Source organism: Chelonoidis abingdonii, chromosome 4 (assembly GCF_003597395.2).
Source record: "Chelonoidis abingdonii isolate Lonesome George chromosome 4, CheloAbing_2.0, whole genome shotgun sequence".
Taxonomy (NCBI): Eukaryota; Metazoa; Chordata; order Testudines; family Testudinidae; genus Chelonoidis; species Chelonoidis abingdonii.
In genome coordinates this window covers 68,418,267-68,432,327 of record NC_133772.1, presented here as the reverse complement: position 1 = coordinate 68,432,327, position 14,061 = coordinate 68,418,267, and the positions used below count along the sequence as shown (strand labels likewise).

The window sequence follows — 14,061 nt, the reverse complement described above, 5'->3', positions numbered from 1 at the left end:
AAACAAAAAAAGTTTCAGATTAGGCACCACCTAAAAGCCTGTTTATAATTTATGTGGCTCTTTAGACATGCAAATTGTCAGCATTAGTAGCAGTTGCATAATGAAAGCCATGCATGTTAAGGGTTCAATTCTGCAAAATACCCACGTAAAGATTTCTCATAGGAATAAGAATCTGTAGGATTGTGTCACCAAGTTGTTAATATAGTCCTAAGAAAGAAAGTGATCAAAATCCCAGGAAAGAGTCTGGAAGCATTGACTGTATACTTCATGTGTGTGTGTATGTTTCATCCAGGATTTATAAATTAAACTGCAGAAGTGGTAAAAGGAAAGATATTGAATCAAATCCTATTGCCATGATCCAAGGATTAGAAGGGAGCCCTCACTTCCAATAAAATACAAGGACTGATAATTGTGTATGCAGCTATCGACCATACACAGTAGAAAAATTATCACTACAAACTTAAATACAAGATACTTCTTGGACAAAAGAAACTTTGTAGAATTCTGCAAGTCTAAAGCAAAACGCTAACATCAAAGGCTGCCTAGACTGAATGCAGCATTCACATGCACCAGACACTGGATAGCAAGAAAATTTTTCTAACATAGGCTAAAACCACGAATTTTCATAGCCTAAAAGAAATAATCATTAATTTAGGAAAACAGGAATGACAGTTCTGGAAGATAACGCCATCCAAAAGTTATGCAAATAGAAAATATACTTCCTCATATATTATGTTAATTCTAGTCAAACGTCATTAGCTGCCTCAGATCACTAGTTTCCTATTTGAGCCCCATGCAACTTGAACAACAAAATATGTTTCTAGGAATGCCATTCTTATTTCACTTTGTTGCCCAATCACTTCATTACACTTTGGCAAGAGAATTTTTTAAACCAGAGAGAGAGGAAAGTAATCCGACTCTATTTACAAACAACAGTTATCACAAATTCCTGTCTTTGCAAGCACACAATTTCAGATAGAGAAATATCTGCTAAAAGACTAACGGTGATCACGGTAGTAAAATCAAAATAATTTCCATTGCAGCTAATTGTTGAAAGGTATTTGATTACTGTAGTAAACGTTAAGACTAAAATAACTGAAGTTGGTTCCCATGATTGTTGGCACATTTCTGTTCAGAAAGCTACAGTGATGGCTATAAACAACTTCTGGCTAGGGCTATCATTTACATTAATATTTTAGTTAAGTATGCTACAGGAAGCTGCTAGACATTCTTTCTTCCCAAAGTCTATATCAGAATAAAGACTCTTACCACTTCCCCCCCCATTTGCTTTTCAAGTTATCACTGTTATACAGTACAAAATGGCAAGTGACAGTACAAAGCACATTTCATCTCTCATCAGTCAACAGCTCTTCCAAAGCCTGGTTTCACAACCATTTCACGGCTTAATGTGTTTTTTTTCCCCTCTCCCTTCTGTTGCAGTCAGTCACTGGAACATGAGCCAACCATAACATCTTAAAGTACAATAATGTCACACTGAATTACAAAGGAGCCGGGAGCAATCTTCAAATAAGACAAGATGGTATGAAATTACACACTAAAAAGTGCATCCTACCCTATCTACTGATAAAGTTTAAAATTTGCACTAATATAGTACTAACATAACCCCCAAACCCAAACTGAATAATTTGGTCAGCCACTGAGAAACGTGACAAGGAAGAGGATTTCTAGTGTCCCTGTGCTGAGCAAGAGGGCTCTGCGATTACTAGTCCAATCTAATGGCTGGAGCTGCTGCCACAGACCTTCCGCAACTCCTCTCCATGAATGAAAGGTCTGCAGCACATAGCTCTGCCAAAGACTGAGGAGTCAAGTTCTGTGGCATAGATCTCTAGCTCTGGCTCGCAGCATGTTGTCCAATGCAGTGGAATAGTAATGGTTTCACTGCATCAGGCCTCCCTGTACCCATGGATCTGTAGATGAGTGGGGGAGGTAGAGAACTGGTTTTGATCCAAGTGAACATATCCTTATATCAGCAGAACCCTGGCAGCTATATAATACTTGTGCTTTACTTTTTAATGGTTTTGAGAACAATCTGCACTGAACATTTGGCCATTGAGGAATGCTTATTTTTCATTCTCAGCCTACTGGGATATGCAAAAAATACTTAAAAACCTTGATTCCCAAATCAGCATCTTTCTCTGTAGTATACAGTACCTGCTTTAATATCTCTGACAGACATATATGGAGTACACTGAATTTTAAACCCAACTGAGCATCCCTGATAAAAGACATTCAACAGGAAGATGTTAGGTAGAGTTCTATACTGGAATTCTTGAATATCTGACTAAATGAGACACCTGGGCTCAAAATTCTACCATCTACTCAGTCCAGAAAGGTGTTCAAGCAACTGGCCTGAAAATTGTATGGGAACATGTTATCATTGAAACACACATATACATTTCTTAACACTTACCCAAGCTGTTTCCATGAGTCAAGATGACTGAGAATACAATACAAAAATGAGACATGCACAGCCCACACCAGAATCCAACAAACTGCATTTTGCAGACAGCCTTGCTTTGGGAAGTTTGCTGCTGATTCAGAGAGCCACTAATAGGCATGTGCCAACCTGAAATCCTTGTGAAATGAGCAGTTCAGTACTGGCATAAAATATAACACTGGACTCTTTAAATGAACACAAGGTCACCAGAAGCCTTGGCTAGCTAAGCAAAAGGTGAGTTTTGAAAGTACCTCCAGCTGCCAAGAATTATATTCTCAACACATAGAGAAGTGAAGTGATGCTTTGCTGAACATAATGTGCTGAAGCAATTGTCCACTTACAAAATGTGGAAATTATTAATCTGAGTATAATAAAGATGTTGCCAAGTTCTGTATGCCAACTCTAATTTATATGTAGGTTAGACACTTCTTTGTAATTCTGACCAACCCAGTATGTCTCTTTCATGTAGCCTGTGGATAATGCATGCTGGCCAGTTTTCAGTGACAATGTTTTTTTTTTTTTTTAAGGGGGTGGGAAAAAATTTTCAAAGCAGTGCAGACAATTTATTCACACGTCTTTGTAGAAGATCTGTGACTAAATCCTCCTGCACTGTTTTAAAAGTCTTAAGCCATATGTTTAGCTAGATGTTTCTCTTTCTGCTTTAACAAATTCAACTAATTAAATCAGTACGCTATCTGTTTTATCTTCTTCCATGGCACCACATCAGAATGGAAAGCTTCTCTTCCTATTTCATAACCAAACACCAAGTGTCAAGTACTCAAAGATGTACCTCTGTATCTTTAAATATTCAAAAAAGATTGATTAAAAAAAAATCTCACTCCACTGGAAACCTGTGGTGAAGCAGTACTCTGGTAGACTTTAATTAATCCTGGAGCTCTGACCCATGGGTTATGCAAGTGATCAGTAAGGTCCACATCAAACTTATGACATTTAGACTTCAGGCAAAATTCTAGGTCACTGAAGTCAATGGTTAAACTCCCACTGAGTTAAAAGGAGGCAGAATTTCACCTGCAGCGAAGAGCTAGGTAGATGCTCTTGAAAAGGAAAGGACTGATCTTTTAAAGGATAAACAATTGTATAGCAGTGTTTCTCAAACTTGGGACGCCGTTTGTGTAGGGAAAGTCCCTGGCAGGCCGGGCCGGTTTGTTTACCTGCCGTATCCGCAGGTCCGGCCAATCACGGCTCCCACTGGCTGCAGGGCCAATGGGAGCTGCTAGAAGCAGCAGCTAGTATGTCCCTCGGCCCGCGCCACTTCCAGCAGCTCCCACTGGCCTGGAATGGGAAACCACGGTCAGGGAGGTGCGATCACCCGGACCTGCGGACACGGCAGGTAAACAAACTGGCCTGGCCTGCCAGGGGCTTCCCCTACCCAAGTGGCATCCCAAGTTTGGGAAACACTGTTGTATGGTATTGTGGTATCATTTTAAAGATCTGTTTGCAACACCATGAGTACTGATGGGGCAGACATCCAGACAGTTAAAATTTTGCTCTTTTACAAAAAGTTAAGTGTTACAAATACAGCACTATCTGCAATATTTGTTATCCTCTCCTCCTACCCCCCAAAAATTGTTTACCACATCCCCCTAGAAGCAATCTTAGCATTTGTTTATTTAATGCATTCAGTTAGATCCTAAATGGATGAGGGGAGGCTTAAGCAGCCAGCATTAGAGAGCTTGGAGCCCACAAGGTAGACTTAACAACTTAATCCAATAATTCTCTTACCCCAGTTCTCCATCGATTTCTTAGCTTGTTTTAAGGGTACAATGAGGTTACAAAGCAAATTTCTGTGAAATAATGGGGCCCTGCTTATTAACAAACCAAAATCTGTTGGATATGCTTAACAGGTAATGGAGTATCTTGGAAGCCATCTTCCTAGGTACCCACAAAGTTAGTTAAGGAAGAAACTAAAATGTAATCTTATTTAGGCCTCAATACTTTAGCTCTAATTTTCTTATAGTACAGTATTGTGCTGCTATGATATTATAAGTTGGATAATTAATGGGGGAAGATGAGCAACTAAAACAACTTCTGGTCAGTATCTTTTAATATTAATACAATCACTATGCATGCAGCTATTTTAAAAAACCTAAGGATCATTAGTATTTTTATTGTGCATTGATGTTGATAGCTGTTTTAAACATTGACTCAATAGTTTATATTTCAAAGATTGCAACTACTATCTGCCTAAAATACAAAGCCATTTTCTGGTTATCTGGGTTATTTCTTGCTGATCATTTTTTCATGCTTTTTTGAAGTGAGAGCTAGCTTCAAATTCAAGAAAAGATAAATATATTTATTTACTTATTCATTCTTAGGCAGTCTCAAGTACACAAAGAATTGATGCAGCAAATGAAATAGAAAATGGATTTATTCATAGCTAGATGCTTTCTTAATTTAGAAGAGTATCTTTAGTAGAAACCTACACATTTATAGCAGGAGAAAGAAATTCATGGCCCTGAGTTCTGTTTATTGCCCATGACCTGTCCGTGACTTCTACTAAAATTACCCATGACTAAATCTTAGCCTTACTAATGAGCACATGAGACAAGCAAGGAGACGAGGTCTAAAAATCACAAGACCAGGAAGAGGTGTGGAGCACCAATGCATCAGTTCTCAAAAAGGCTTCCCTTTGTCACTCACAGATGACCCATTAACTCCCTTGTGTAAAATGAGACACAGGACCTGATCACATAGAGCCCAGATCTACAGAAAGGTTTTACAAGTATAATTAGCGTTAGTGGTATGATATTTTGCTGATAGTTACATCAGTTACATCAACAAAAGCCCTAGAGTGAACACATTTGTACCAGAATAAAGATGGTTTATACTGTCATAAGTTATTTTGATTCCCAAACCAAAATAATCTATAGCAGTATGAACACTTTTATACAAATATAACTGCATCTACACTATGGAGTTTGCCACTTTTACTGTACTGATATAATTAAAACAGCAAAACTTTTATCTAGACACACCTGATTCACAAAAATAGTCCCATCCCACCGACTACAATGGAACTTACATAGGTGAGTGAGGCTTGCAGCGTCAGACCCATCCACAATACATTTTACACTTACTTTATCCATACGGTCTTGTTCCACACCAAACTTCCCTCCATAGCCACGGGAAGCTTTTGGTCCTGTTTCAAGCTCTTTCTCCTTGAGGCTCTGGTGTTCATGGAACACATTCTCTCTCAGCTGGTGAATGCTTTAAAACAGAGAATCCAGTAGTTATATAATAAATTTTATAGGCATGGTTAACATTAAGACTTCCTCAGAGACAAGATTTTATACTTGATGTGCTAATTTTGTGCCCAAAAACCTGATCTTAACTTTAGGATTAAAAGATAAATCCTGGTAAGTGTACAATACGCATTTCATTTTTTTTTTTTAATCCTTCAGTATACCAAGCACTTCAAGTCTGGTTTTAAGAAGTTTGACATTCATTTCATTGTGAAACCTGTTTTCAAAAAATCAAAAAATCCAGAACAAACCCTTCATTTTAAGATCTACCATCCTGCATTTGGGCTATAACAGGGAAGAGCAGTTTGCTATTTGATATTAATCCTGAACAGCTGATTACCTAGTTGCCAAATATGATTATTTTTGTTTACCCTATGTAGGTATTTATATGCCCCTCATCACTGTAGCATTCTCTCTTCCCCCTACTCACTCCTCTCGTTAGTTCTCCCCTAGTGTGGGGTTTTTTTGTGGTGGGAGAGAGGGGAAAAACAGACTAAGATTTTCATGGCAGGGACCATCTCTTCCAGTGCATTTGTACAGTACCTTCTACAATGGGGTCCTAATCCCAGTTGGGGCTTTTGGACATTACCCTAATATAAAACAAGGATGAACTGAAAGTAGGTTGATTTCCTTTCCCCTCTGCCAAGCTCTGTCTCTGGAAGTAGGAAAAGAGGCTGGATGTAGGGGGAAAACCAGTGATCTATGCTTGAAGATACTTTCCACATGAGTTTAAAGCTGCCTGAAGCATAATTGCTGTATATTTACCCTGTAAATATCATCAATGTACTCCACAGAGTAAAACCAATCCCTAAAGTACACAAGAACATCTATATTGGGTGTGACCACCAGTCCATCTAGCCCAGTATCCTGTCTTCCGACAGTGGCCAATGCCAGATGCTTCAAAGAGAATGAACAGAACAGGGCAATTATCAAGTTATCCATCCCCTGTTGTCCACTTCCAGCTTGTCAGTTAGAGGCTTAGGACACCCAGACTATGAGGTTGCATCCCTTACCTTAGCTAATAATAGTTATAGTTCTGGCATTCATAATATCCCCAGCAATAAGTTCCACAAGCTGACTGTGCATTTTATGAAGGTGTATTTCCTTTTGTTTGTTTCAAACCTGCTGCCTATTAATTTAATTGGGTGACCACTGGTTCTTTTGTTATGTGAAGGGGTAAACAACACTTCCTTATTTACTTTCTCCACACCAGTCATGATTGTATAGACCTCTATCATATCCGCTCCTTAGTCATCTCTTTTCCAAGCCGAATGGTCCCAATCTTTTTATTCTCTCCTCAGATGGAAGCTGTTCTGTTCCCCACTTTTGTTGTCCTTCTCTGTACCTTTTCCAATTCCAATTTTTTTTTGAAGTGAGGCAACCAGAACTGCATGGAGCATTCAACATGTGGGCATAGCATGTATTTATACAGGAGCATTATGATATTTTCTATTTAATTATCTATCCCTTTCCTAATGGTTCCTAACATTGTTAGCTTTTTTCACTACTGCTGCACATTGAGCAGATGTTTTCTGCTCAAAGTAGGCCATTTAACTATTAAAAATGTCATATACTTCAGTAGTTCCCTATTTTCAGCATCTGTGACCTTTTACTCCTTCAGCAAACAATGGGCACCTACATACACATTCATAGGGCACTAGTCACTGTAGTAAGATAGAAGGAAGAGCTAGAACACTCTTCAGCTTTCAAATGTAGAAGTCAGTTTTGAGACTAAACTTTCAAGCATGCCTTGTTAGGAAGTATGAGATTGAGAATTTGGTTGTAAAGGCACCTTACCATTTAAACAAGCTCACGAGCTGACGGTCCATTGTGACACATGCATTTTCCTTTCTGATAGAGGCTAAAATATTGTTATAATATATCCTGGCATGCTAGAACTTTTAGAAATTAGGCTGACCATTTTTTAAGCTAATTATAGGAATATAGGGCCTAAATTTAGCCCAAGGAAATAGAACTGTGCGTACCACCTGCCACAAAAACGTACGTCATATGGTGATATACATCTTTTCACCTGAGCACAGCTGAGCACCAGTGCATAATTGTGAATATTACAAAGAGCAGTTGTAAAACCTGTAGCCAGAGAGCAAAACTTTGTTGATGCCTGCTTACCAAAGGAGGCAAGAAGAATCATGTCTCCGGTGAAGAAAACACTATAACATCAATTCTTATTTTATTTTACAACTAGCGATGCTGGCAGCCATAAAGGACTAGCTACTTTGGAAAGGATTTGTGTAATCAATGCTCTATAAAGAGTCTCTTATATTTTTTCCATCAGGACATAAGTTACTAAGGATCTGAACTTATCAAAAAATGTCTACATTAACAGTCACAAAGGAATCAAGAAGAAGAGCTAGTTTACTTGATGTGTTCTTGATGTCCAGATCCTTGCACAGTTTTAGCACCCCAGCGCTGTTCTTTCTCACTCACATCATTCTGTCAAAGACACGTAATAAATTAAAAATTAGTAGACTTTAACTCAAGATTTCAGAGTTTCAGCACTTTGAAGGCCTTAAGGTTCTCTCATGCCACTAAAACTAGAAAGATAAGTTAACAATCTTACTGCCCCATTCACCTGTTTCTACTACAATCACCTCCCTGTCTTTTCTATCATTGCCAATGCATAGCACATACTCCCAGTTCAAAATCATTACAAGGTCTTCATTTAAACTGTTCTTTTTCCATCAATGCCCAGCTAAATAAAGCAATTTAATCAATCACACACGCATAAAAAGATCCTAGTTATTCTCTCGTACAGGCTGCCAAATATTTCCCATCTACTCTGCATATTTTGCTTAGATGTAGCTCTTCAGAGCAGAAACTATCTTTCCTATATAGCATCATCAGTACTTAAATAATAAAGTTTGGGACCCATACCTCAAAATCAGGATCTGTCTCCCAGTCATCAGCTCCATCACTCTGGTTGACAGAAATGGCGTGACCTGCTGTAGCCTTCCACATCTGAAACACCATCAAATGAAGTACTGTCACGCTGGAGTTGCATTTAAATTAAATTTCACATTATGACTGGACTGATTAAGGACTAGTCCAATATTCCGAATATATTAGAGAAGTAAATTATTTAACTAGGCAACATGGGGGGGAGGGATAGCTCAGTGGTTTGAGCATTGGCCTGCTAAACCCAGGGTTGTGAGTTCAATCCTTGAGGGGGCCATTTAGGGATTTGGTGATTGGTCCTGCTTCATGCAGGGGGCTGGACTAGATGATCTCTTGAGGTCCCTTCCAACCCTGATATTCTGTGATTTGTAATATTGGCAGTTACAGCAGATGTGGTTACTAGTATCAGTTGTCCAGTTGCATTTGCAAACCAGACTGATAACTCTCTGTGTTTTTTCTATTGGCATTATAAAAAGGCCAGAAATAATCATTGGCATTCTTTCAAAGAGAATGAGGAAGTTCCTTCTGGTAAGAGTCAACATGTGTGTGCTTGCTTCTTTTATTAGTAACATGTGATAAACCACTACCATTGATAAGCTCTGTTCAAATAGGTCTTCTAATTAAAAGTTTGCTTCACAAAAAGAGACATTTAACACTTGGATACTAAATGTGTCCTTAGTCTTAAAAGTAACATTTTCTAGCCTTTAGTAATGATGAGCACAGAAATTGCTAAATGCTATATTCTGTAGGTTTCTTTCATGTTTTACATTAATGAGATTCATATATCAAGTATTATGAAAACAATCCGAACAATTTAAAATGTTTGAATACCATTTTGATTTAGAAGGCATTTGTCCAGCAATAATAGTACACAGACTACATTTTTAAAGATATTCATTGATTAAAAATATGTACATATATTAATGCTGTTTGAATAATGTTTCAGTGTAAAGCAGAAGGAAGAAAGTATTGGGATCAGGAAGTGGGAGCTTTCTTGTCTTTTTACGAAGATTTAATTTTGGGTGTCCAATTTGAGACACTGTCAGGGAACCTGATTTTCAGAGAGAAGGTGCTCAGCACTGTCTGAAAAATCAGATCCTTTTGCTGCGTATCAAGTTGGGAACCCCGAAGTTAGGACACCTAAATCATTAGTCATTTTTGAAAATCTGGTTCAGCATAGATGCTGCTGCTAACAATGAGTTATGTTTTAGGATTTCTACAAAAAATATGATTGGGAAATATATTTTAACTCTGAAATTGTTTATTTCACATGATTTGGAGGAAGTTGCTTTTCCTCCACTAGTGCACAAGGGTAAAGTTCATTAATATTCTATCATTCTGTCTTACTATACATACCTTTTATTTTCTAATTAAGAAATTGTTTATAAATGATCGTCACTCGTGGTGCAATATTTCACATACAAATACAGTCTGGAAAAGAAAAGGCAAGTTCCCCCTCAGGTACAATCCAGAGAAAACGGACCATTCGAATCCAGAAATAATCAAGTTGTAGTGCTTCAGGCCAGGGATTGTGTTTGTTACACATTTGTACAGTACCTACCATAATGGAGCTGGGGTTTCTAGGAGATTACAAATATGTTATGATGTGAACTTTGGTAAGGTCCTGAACCTGTAAAACCTTTGGATATAGAGCTCCTATGGAAGTCAAGTGGGAGTTCCACATGTGATCAGGATCAGATCCAAATAATAGGATGCAACTGATTGCAGGTCTTCATTATTTCATAGTTTTAACTATACTGATATTTCTTTAAATAGACAAGGCAGATGAGGAGAAGAACAGAGTGTAGATTCACAGACTATTCCTTATATATGATGCATAGCACAATGGGGTCCTGATGTTGAATGAGGTCTCTAGACAACACTGCAGTACATATAAATAATAAGCGATCAGTCATAGCTAAGAAAATGTATAGGAAAGGTTAATTATAGCCTACCTGTACAGCCACTAACACACACAACCATCTGTAAGTATCAGCATAGTACAAGGTCCAAGGAGGGAGAGGAAATATTTTGGAGATTCCAGGAATAGCAGCAACAGTAAGAACACTGAGCAATGGGTAATGGAACTTGAGTTGCTAGAAAAACTAAGGCTTGATTTACACTATAAACTTATATTGGATTTTCCACACCCAAGCGATGTAGTTATACTGACCTAACTCCTGGTGTAGACAGTGCTATGTGGATAGGAAGGCTTCTACTGTCGAGATAGCTAGAGCCCTGCAAATCCGTGGGTTTCCACTTTATATTCGTGGACTATTGCTGCGGAAAGCAGCATGGTGAGGTCGGCGGCGGACTGCTTGGGCCCCCTGCAAGGGCATGTGGAGGGTCCACCACTGCTCCCCACATGACTTACTGTGGCCAGGCTGCAGATCTGAGCTGCACCCCCAGCAGAGCCTGGGTCCCTCCATCTGCCCTAGGTGGGGTGGAGCAGGAGGGCCTGAGACACTGGGCAGGAGGCAGCTTGGGCTCCCCGCCCACAGCAGGTGGCGAGTGCGCTGCGGCTCCCCATAGCTGCCAGCGCAACTCGCACCAACTCGGCTCCAGCCAGGGATGGGGGACAGCTCGAAGCCACAGCCCAGCCACAGTAAGAGCCAGGTGGGCAGCTGTGGGAGACCCTCCACATGCTTTGGGTAACTCCATAGGTCTCTCCCCTCCCCGCAGCCAGGCCAGCGTGGAGCCCAGCCAGGGAGCTGTGGCAGACCCTCCACCTGCCCATGACAAGAGCAGCCTCGGCCGTGTCCACACCTCCTCCACCCCCACCCTGGCTCCCCACCCGGCCGAGGGTAGGTGGATTGTCTGCGACTCCACACAGGCTCCCCACAGCTGCCAGCACAACTCTCCCTGACTGGGCTTCAGCGGGGGGATGCCTCGGAGCCTCAACATGGCCCCCACTGTAAAGCCCTGCAAATCCACGGATATCTGTGGCCCTCTGCATCCACAGATGCAGATATCCCCAAAAAATTGTCTGCAGATCGGATGTGGATACACATGTGTGTATCCACAGAGGGCTCAAGACATAGCTACCAACCACCTCTTGAGGAGGTGCAGTATCTAGGGTTTGTCTACACTATGAAATTAGGTTGAATTTATAGAAGTCGATTTTTTAGAAATTCATTGTATACAGTTGATTGTGTGTGTATCCCCACTTAAGACCATTAAGTTGGTGGAGAGCGTCCACAGTACCGAGGCTAGCGGTGCCTTTAGAGCATTGCACCGTGGGTAGCTATCCCACAGTTCCCGCAGTCTCTGCTGCTCATTGGAATTCTGGGTTTAGCTCCCAATGCCTGATGGGGCAAAAACATTGTAGCGGGTGGTTCTGAGTAAATGTTATCAGCCCCACCCCCTTGAAAGCAACGGCAATAAATTGTTTCTTGGAGCCCGCTCAGCTCACCATCACCGTACGTCTCCTGGGTGCTGGCAGACGTGGTAGTGCATTGCTACACAGCAGCAGCTCACTGCCTTTTGGCAGCAGACGGTGCATTACGACTGGTAGCCGCTGTCGTCATCTCCTGGGTGCTCTTTTAGCCGATCTCGGTGAGGTTGATAGGGGTGCCTGGACATAAATGGGAGACGATGGCCAGCAGTCGTACTGCACCGTCTTCTGGCGAGCAGCCAGGAGACGACGATGGCCAGCAGTCGTACTGCACCGTCTACTGCCAGCCTAAGATGTATAAGAGAGATGGAGTGGATCAAAACAATAAAGAGACCAGATTTGTTTTGTATTCATTTCCTTCCTCCCTCACCCCCCTGTGAATAGTTGGGGGGGAGGGATAGCGCAGTGGTTTGAGCATTAGCCTGCTAAACCCAGGGTTTTCAGTTCAGTCCTTGAGGGGACCATTCTGTAAACCAACCCTGTAAGCCATGTTGTCAGTCACCCTTCCCTCTGTCAGGGCAACAGCAGACAATCTTTTCGCACCTTTTTTCAGTACAGACACCACAGCACGGCAAGCATGGAGCCCGCTCAGATCACCGCCGCAATTATGACCGCTATAAACACCACACACATTATCTTGCAGCATATGCAGAACCAGAATCTGCAAAAGCAAAACTAGGCGAGGAGGCGACAGCAGCGCGGTGACGAGAGTGATGAGGACATGGGACACAGACTTCTCTCGAAGTACGGGCCCCGGCAATGTGGACATCATGGTGTTAATGGGGCAGGTTCATCCAATGGAATGGCAATTCTGGGCCTGGGAAACAAGCACAGACTGGTGGGACCACATAGTGTTGCATGTCTGGGACAATTCCCAGTGGCTGCAAAACTTTCGCATACGTACAGGCACTTTCATGGAACTTTGTGACCTGCTTTCCCCTGCCCTGAAGCACAAGAATACCAAGATGAGAGCAGCCCTCACAGTTCACAAGCAAGTGGCGATAGCCCTGTGGAAGCTTGCAATACTAGACAGCTACCGGTCAGTCGGGCATCAATTTGGAGTGGGCAAATCTACTGTGGGGGCTGCTGTGATCCAAGTAGCCAAGGCAATCAAAGAGCTGCTGATATCAAGGGTAGTGTCTCTGGGAAATGTGCAGGTCATAGTGGATGGCTTTGCTGCAATGAGATTCCCTAACTGCGGTGGGGCGAAAGACGGAACCCATATCCCTGTCTTGACACTGGAGCACCAAGCCAGTGAGTACATAAACAAAAGGGGGTACTTTTCAATGGTGCTGCAAGCACTGGTGGATCACAAAGGACATTTCACCAACATCAACGTGGGATGGCTAGGAAAGGTACATGACACTCGCATCTTCAGGAAATCTGGTCTGTTTCATAAACTGCAGCAAGGGACTTTTTTCCCAGGCCAGAAACTAACTCTTGGGGATGTTGAAATGCCTATAGTTAACCTTGGGGACCCAGACTACCCCTTGATGCCATGGCTCATGAAGCCATACACTGGCAGCCTGGACAGTAGTCAGGAGCTGTTCAACTGTAGGCTGAACAAGTGCAGAATGGTGGTAGAATGTGCCTTCTGGATGTTTAAAAGCACACTGGCACAGTTTACTGATTCACTGTTATTACCGCTTGCTGTGCGCTCCACAATATCTGTGAGAGTAAGAGGGAGACATTTATGATGGGGTGGAAGATTGAGGCAAATCCCCTGGCCGCTAATTACACACAGAGCGGTTAGCAGAATACAAGAGGGCGCGGTGCGCATCAGAGAAGCTTTGAAAACCAGTTTCATGACTGGCCAGGCTACAGTACGAAAGTTCTGTTTGTTTCTCCTTGATGAACCCCCTCTCCCGGTTCACTCTACTGCCCTGTAAGCTAACTACCCTCCCCTCCCCCCTTCGATGACCGCTTGCAGAGGCAGTAAAGTCATTGTTGCTTCACATTCATGGATTCTTTATTAATTTATCACACAAATTGGATATAACTGCCAAGGTAGCCCAGGAGGGGTGGGNAAC

General features: G+C 41.5%; 1 protein-coding gene across 5 annotated transcripts in view; it reads right to left on the bottom strand.

The window, feature by feature from the left end:
- CTTN (cortactin) overlaps positions 1–14,061 on the bottom strand; it is a 43,257-nt gene that overhangs the window by 17,589 nt on the left and 11,607 nt on the right. For 4 of the 5 annotated variants that reach the window (XM_075065247.1, XM_075065244.1, XM_075065243.1 and 1 more), the window contains exons 2-4: positions 8,617–8,700; positions 8,102–8,175; positions 5,557–5,686 (exon numbers count right to left, since the gene is read on the bottom strand). In XM_075065247.1, the coding sequence (XP_074921348.1) occupies positions 5,557–5,686; positions 8,102–8,175; positions 8,617–8,700 (288 nt within the window). Of the gene's footprint in view, positions 1–5,556; positions 5,687–8,101; positions 8,176–8,616; positions 8,713–14,061 lie in introns of those variants that run through there. The other variant, XM_075065246.1, reaches the window with a different exon arrangement.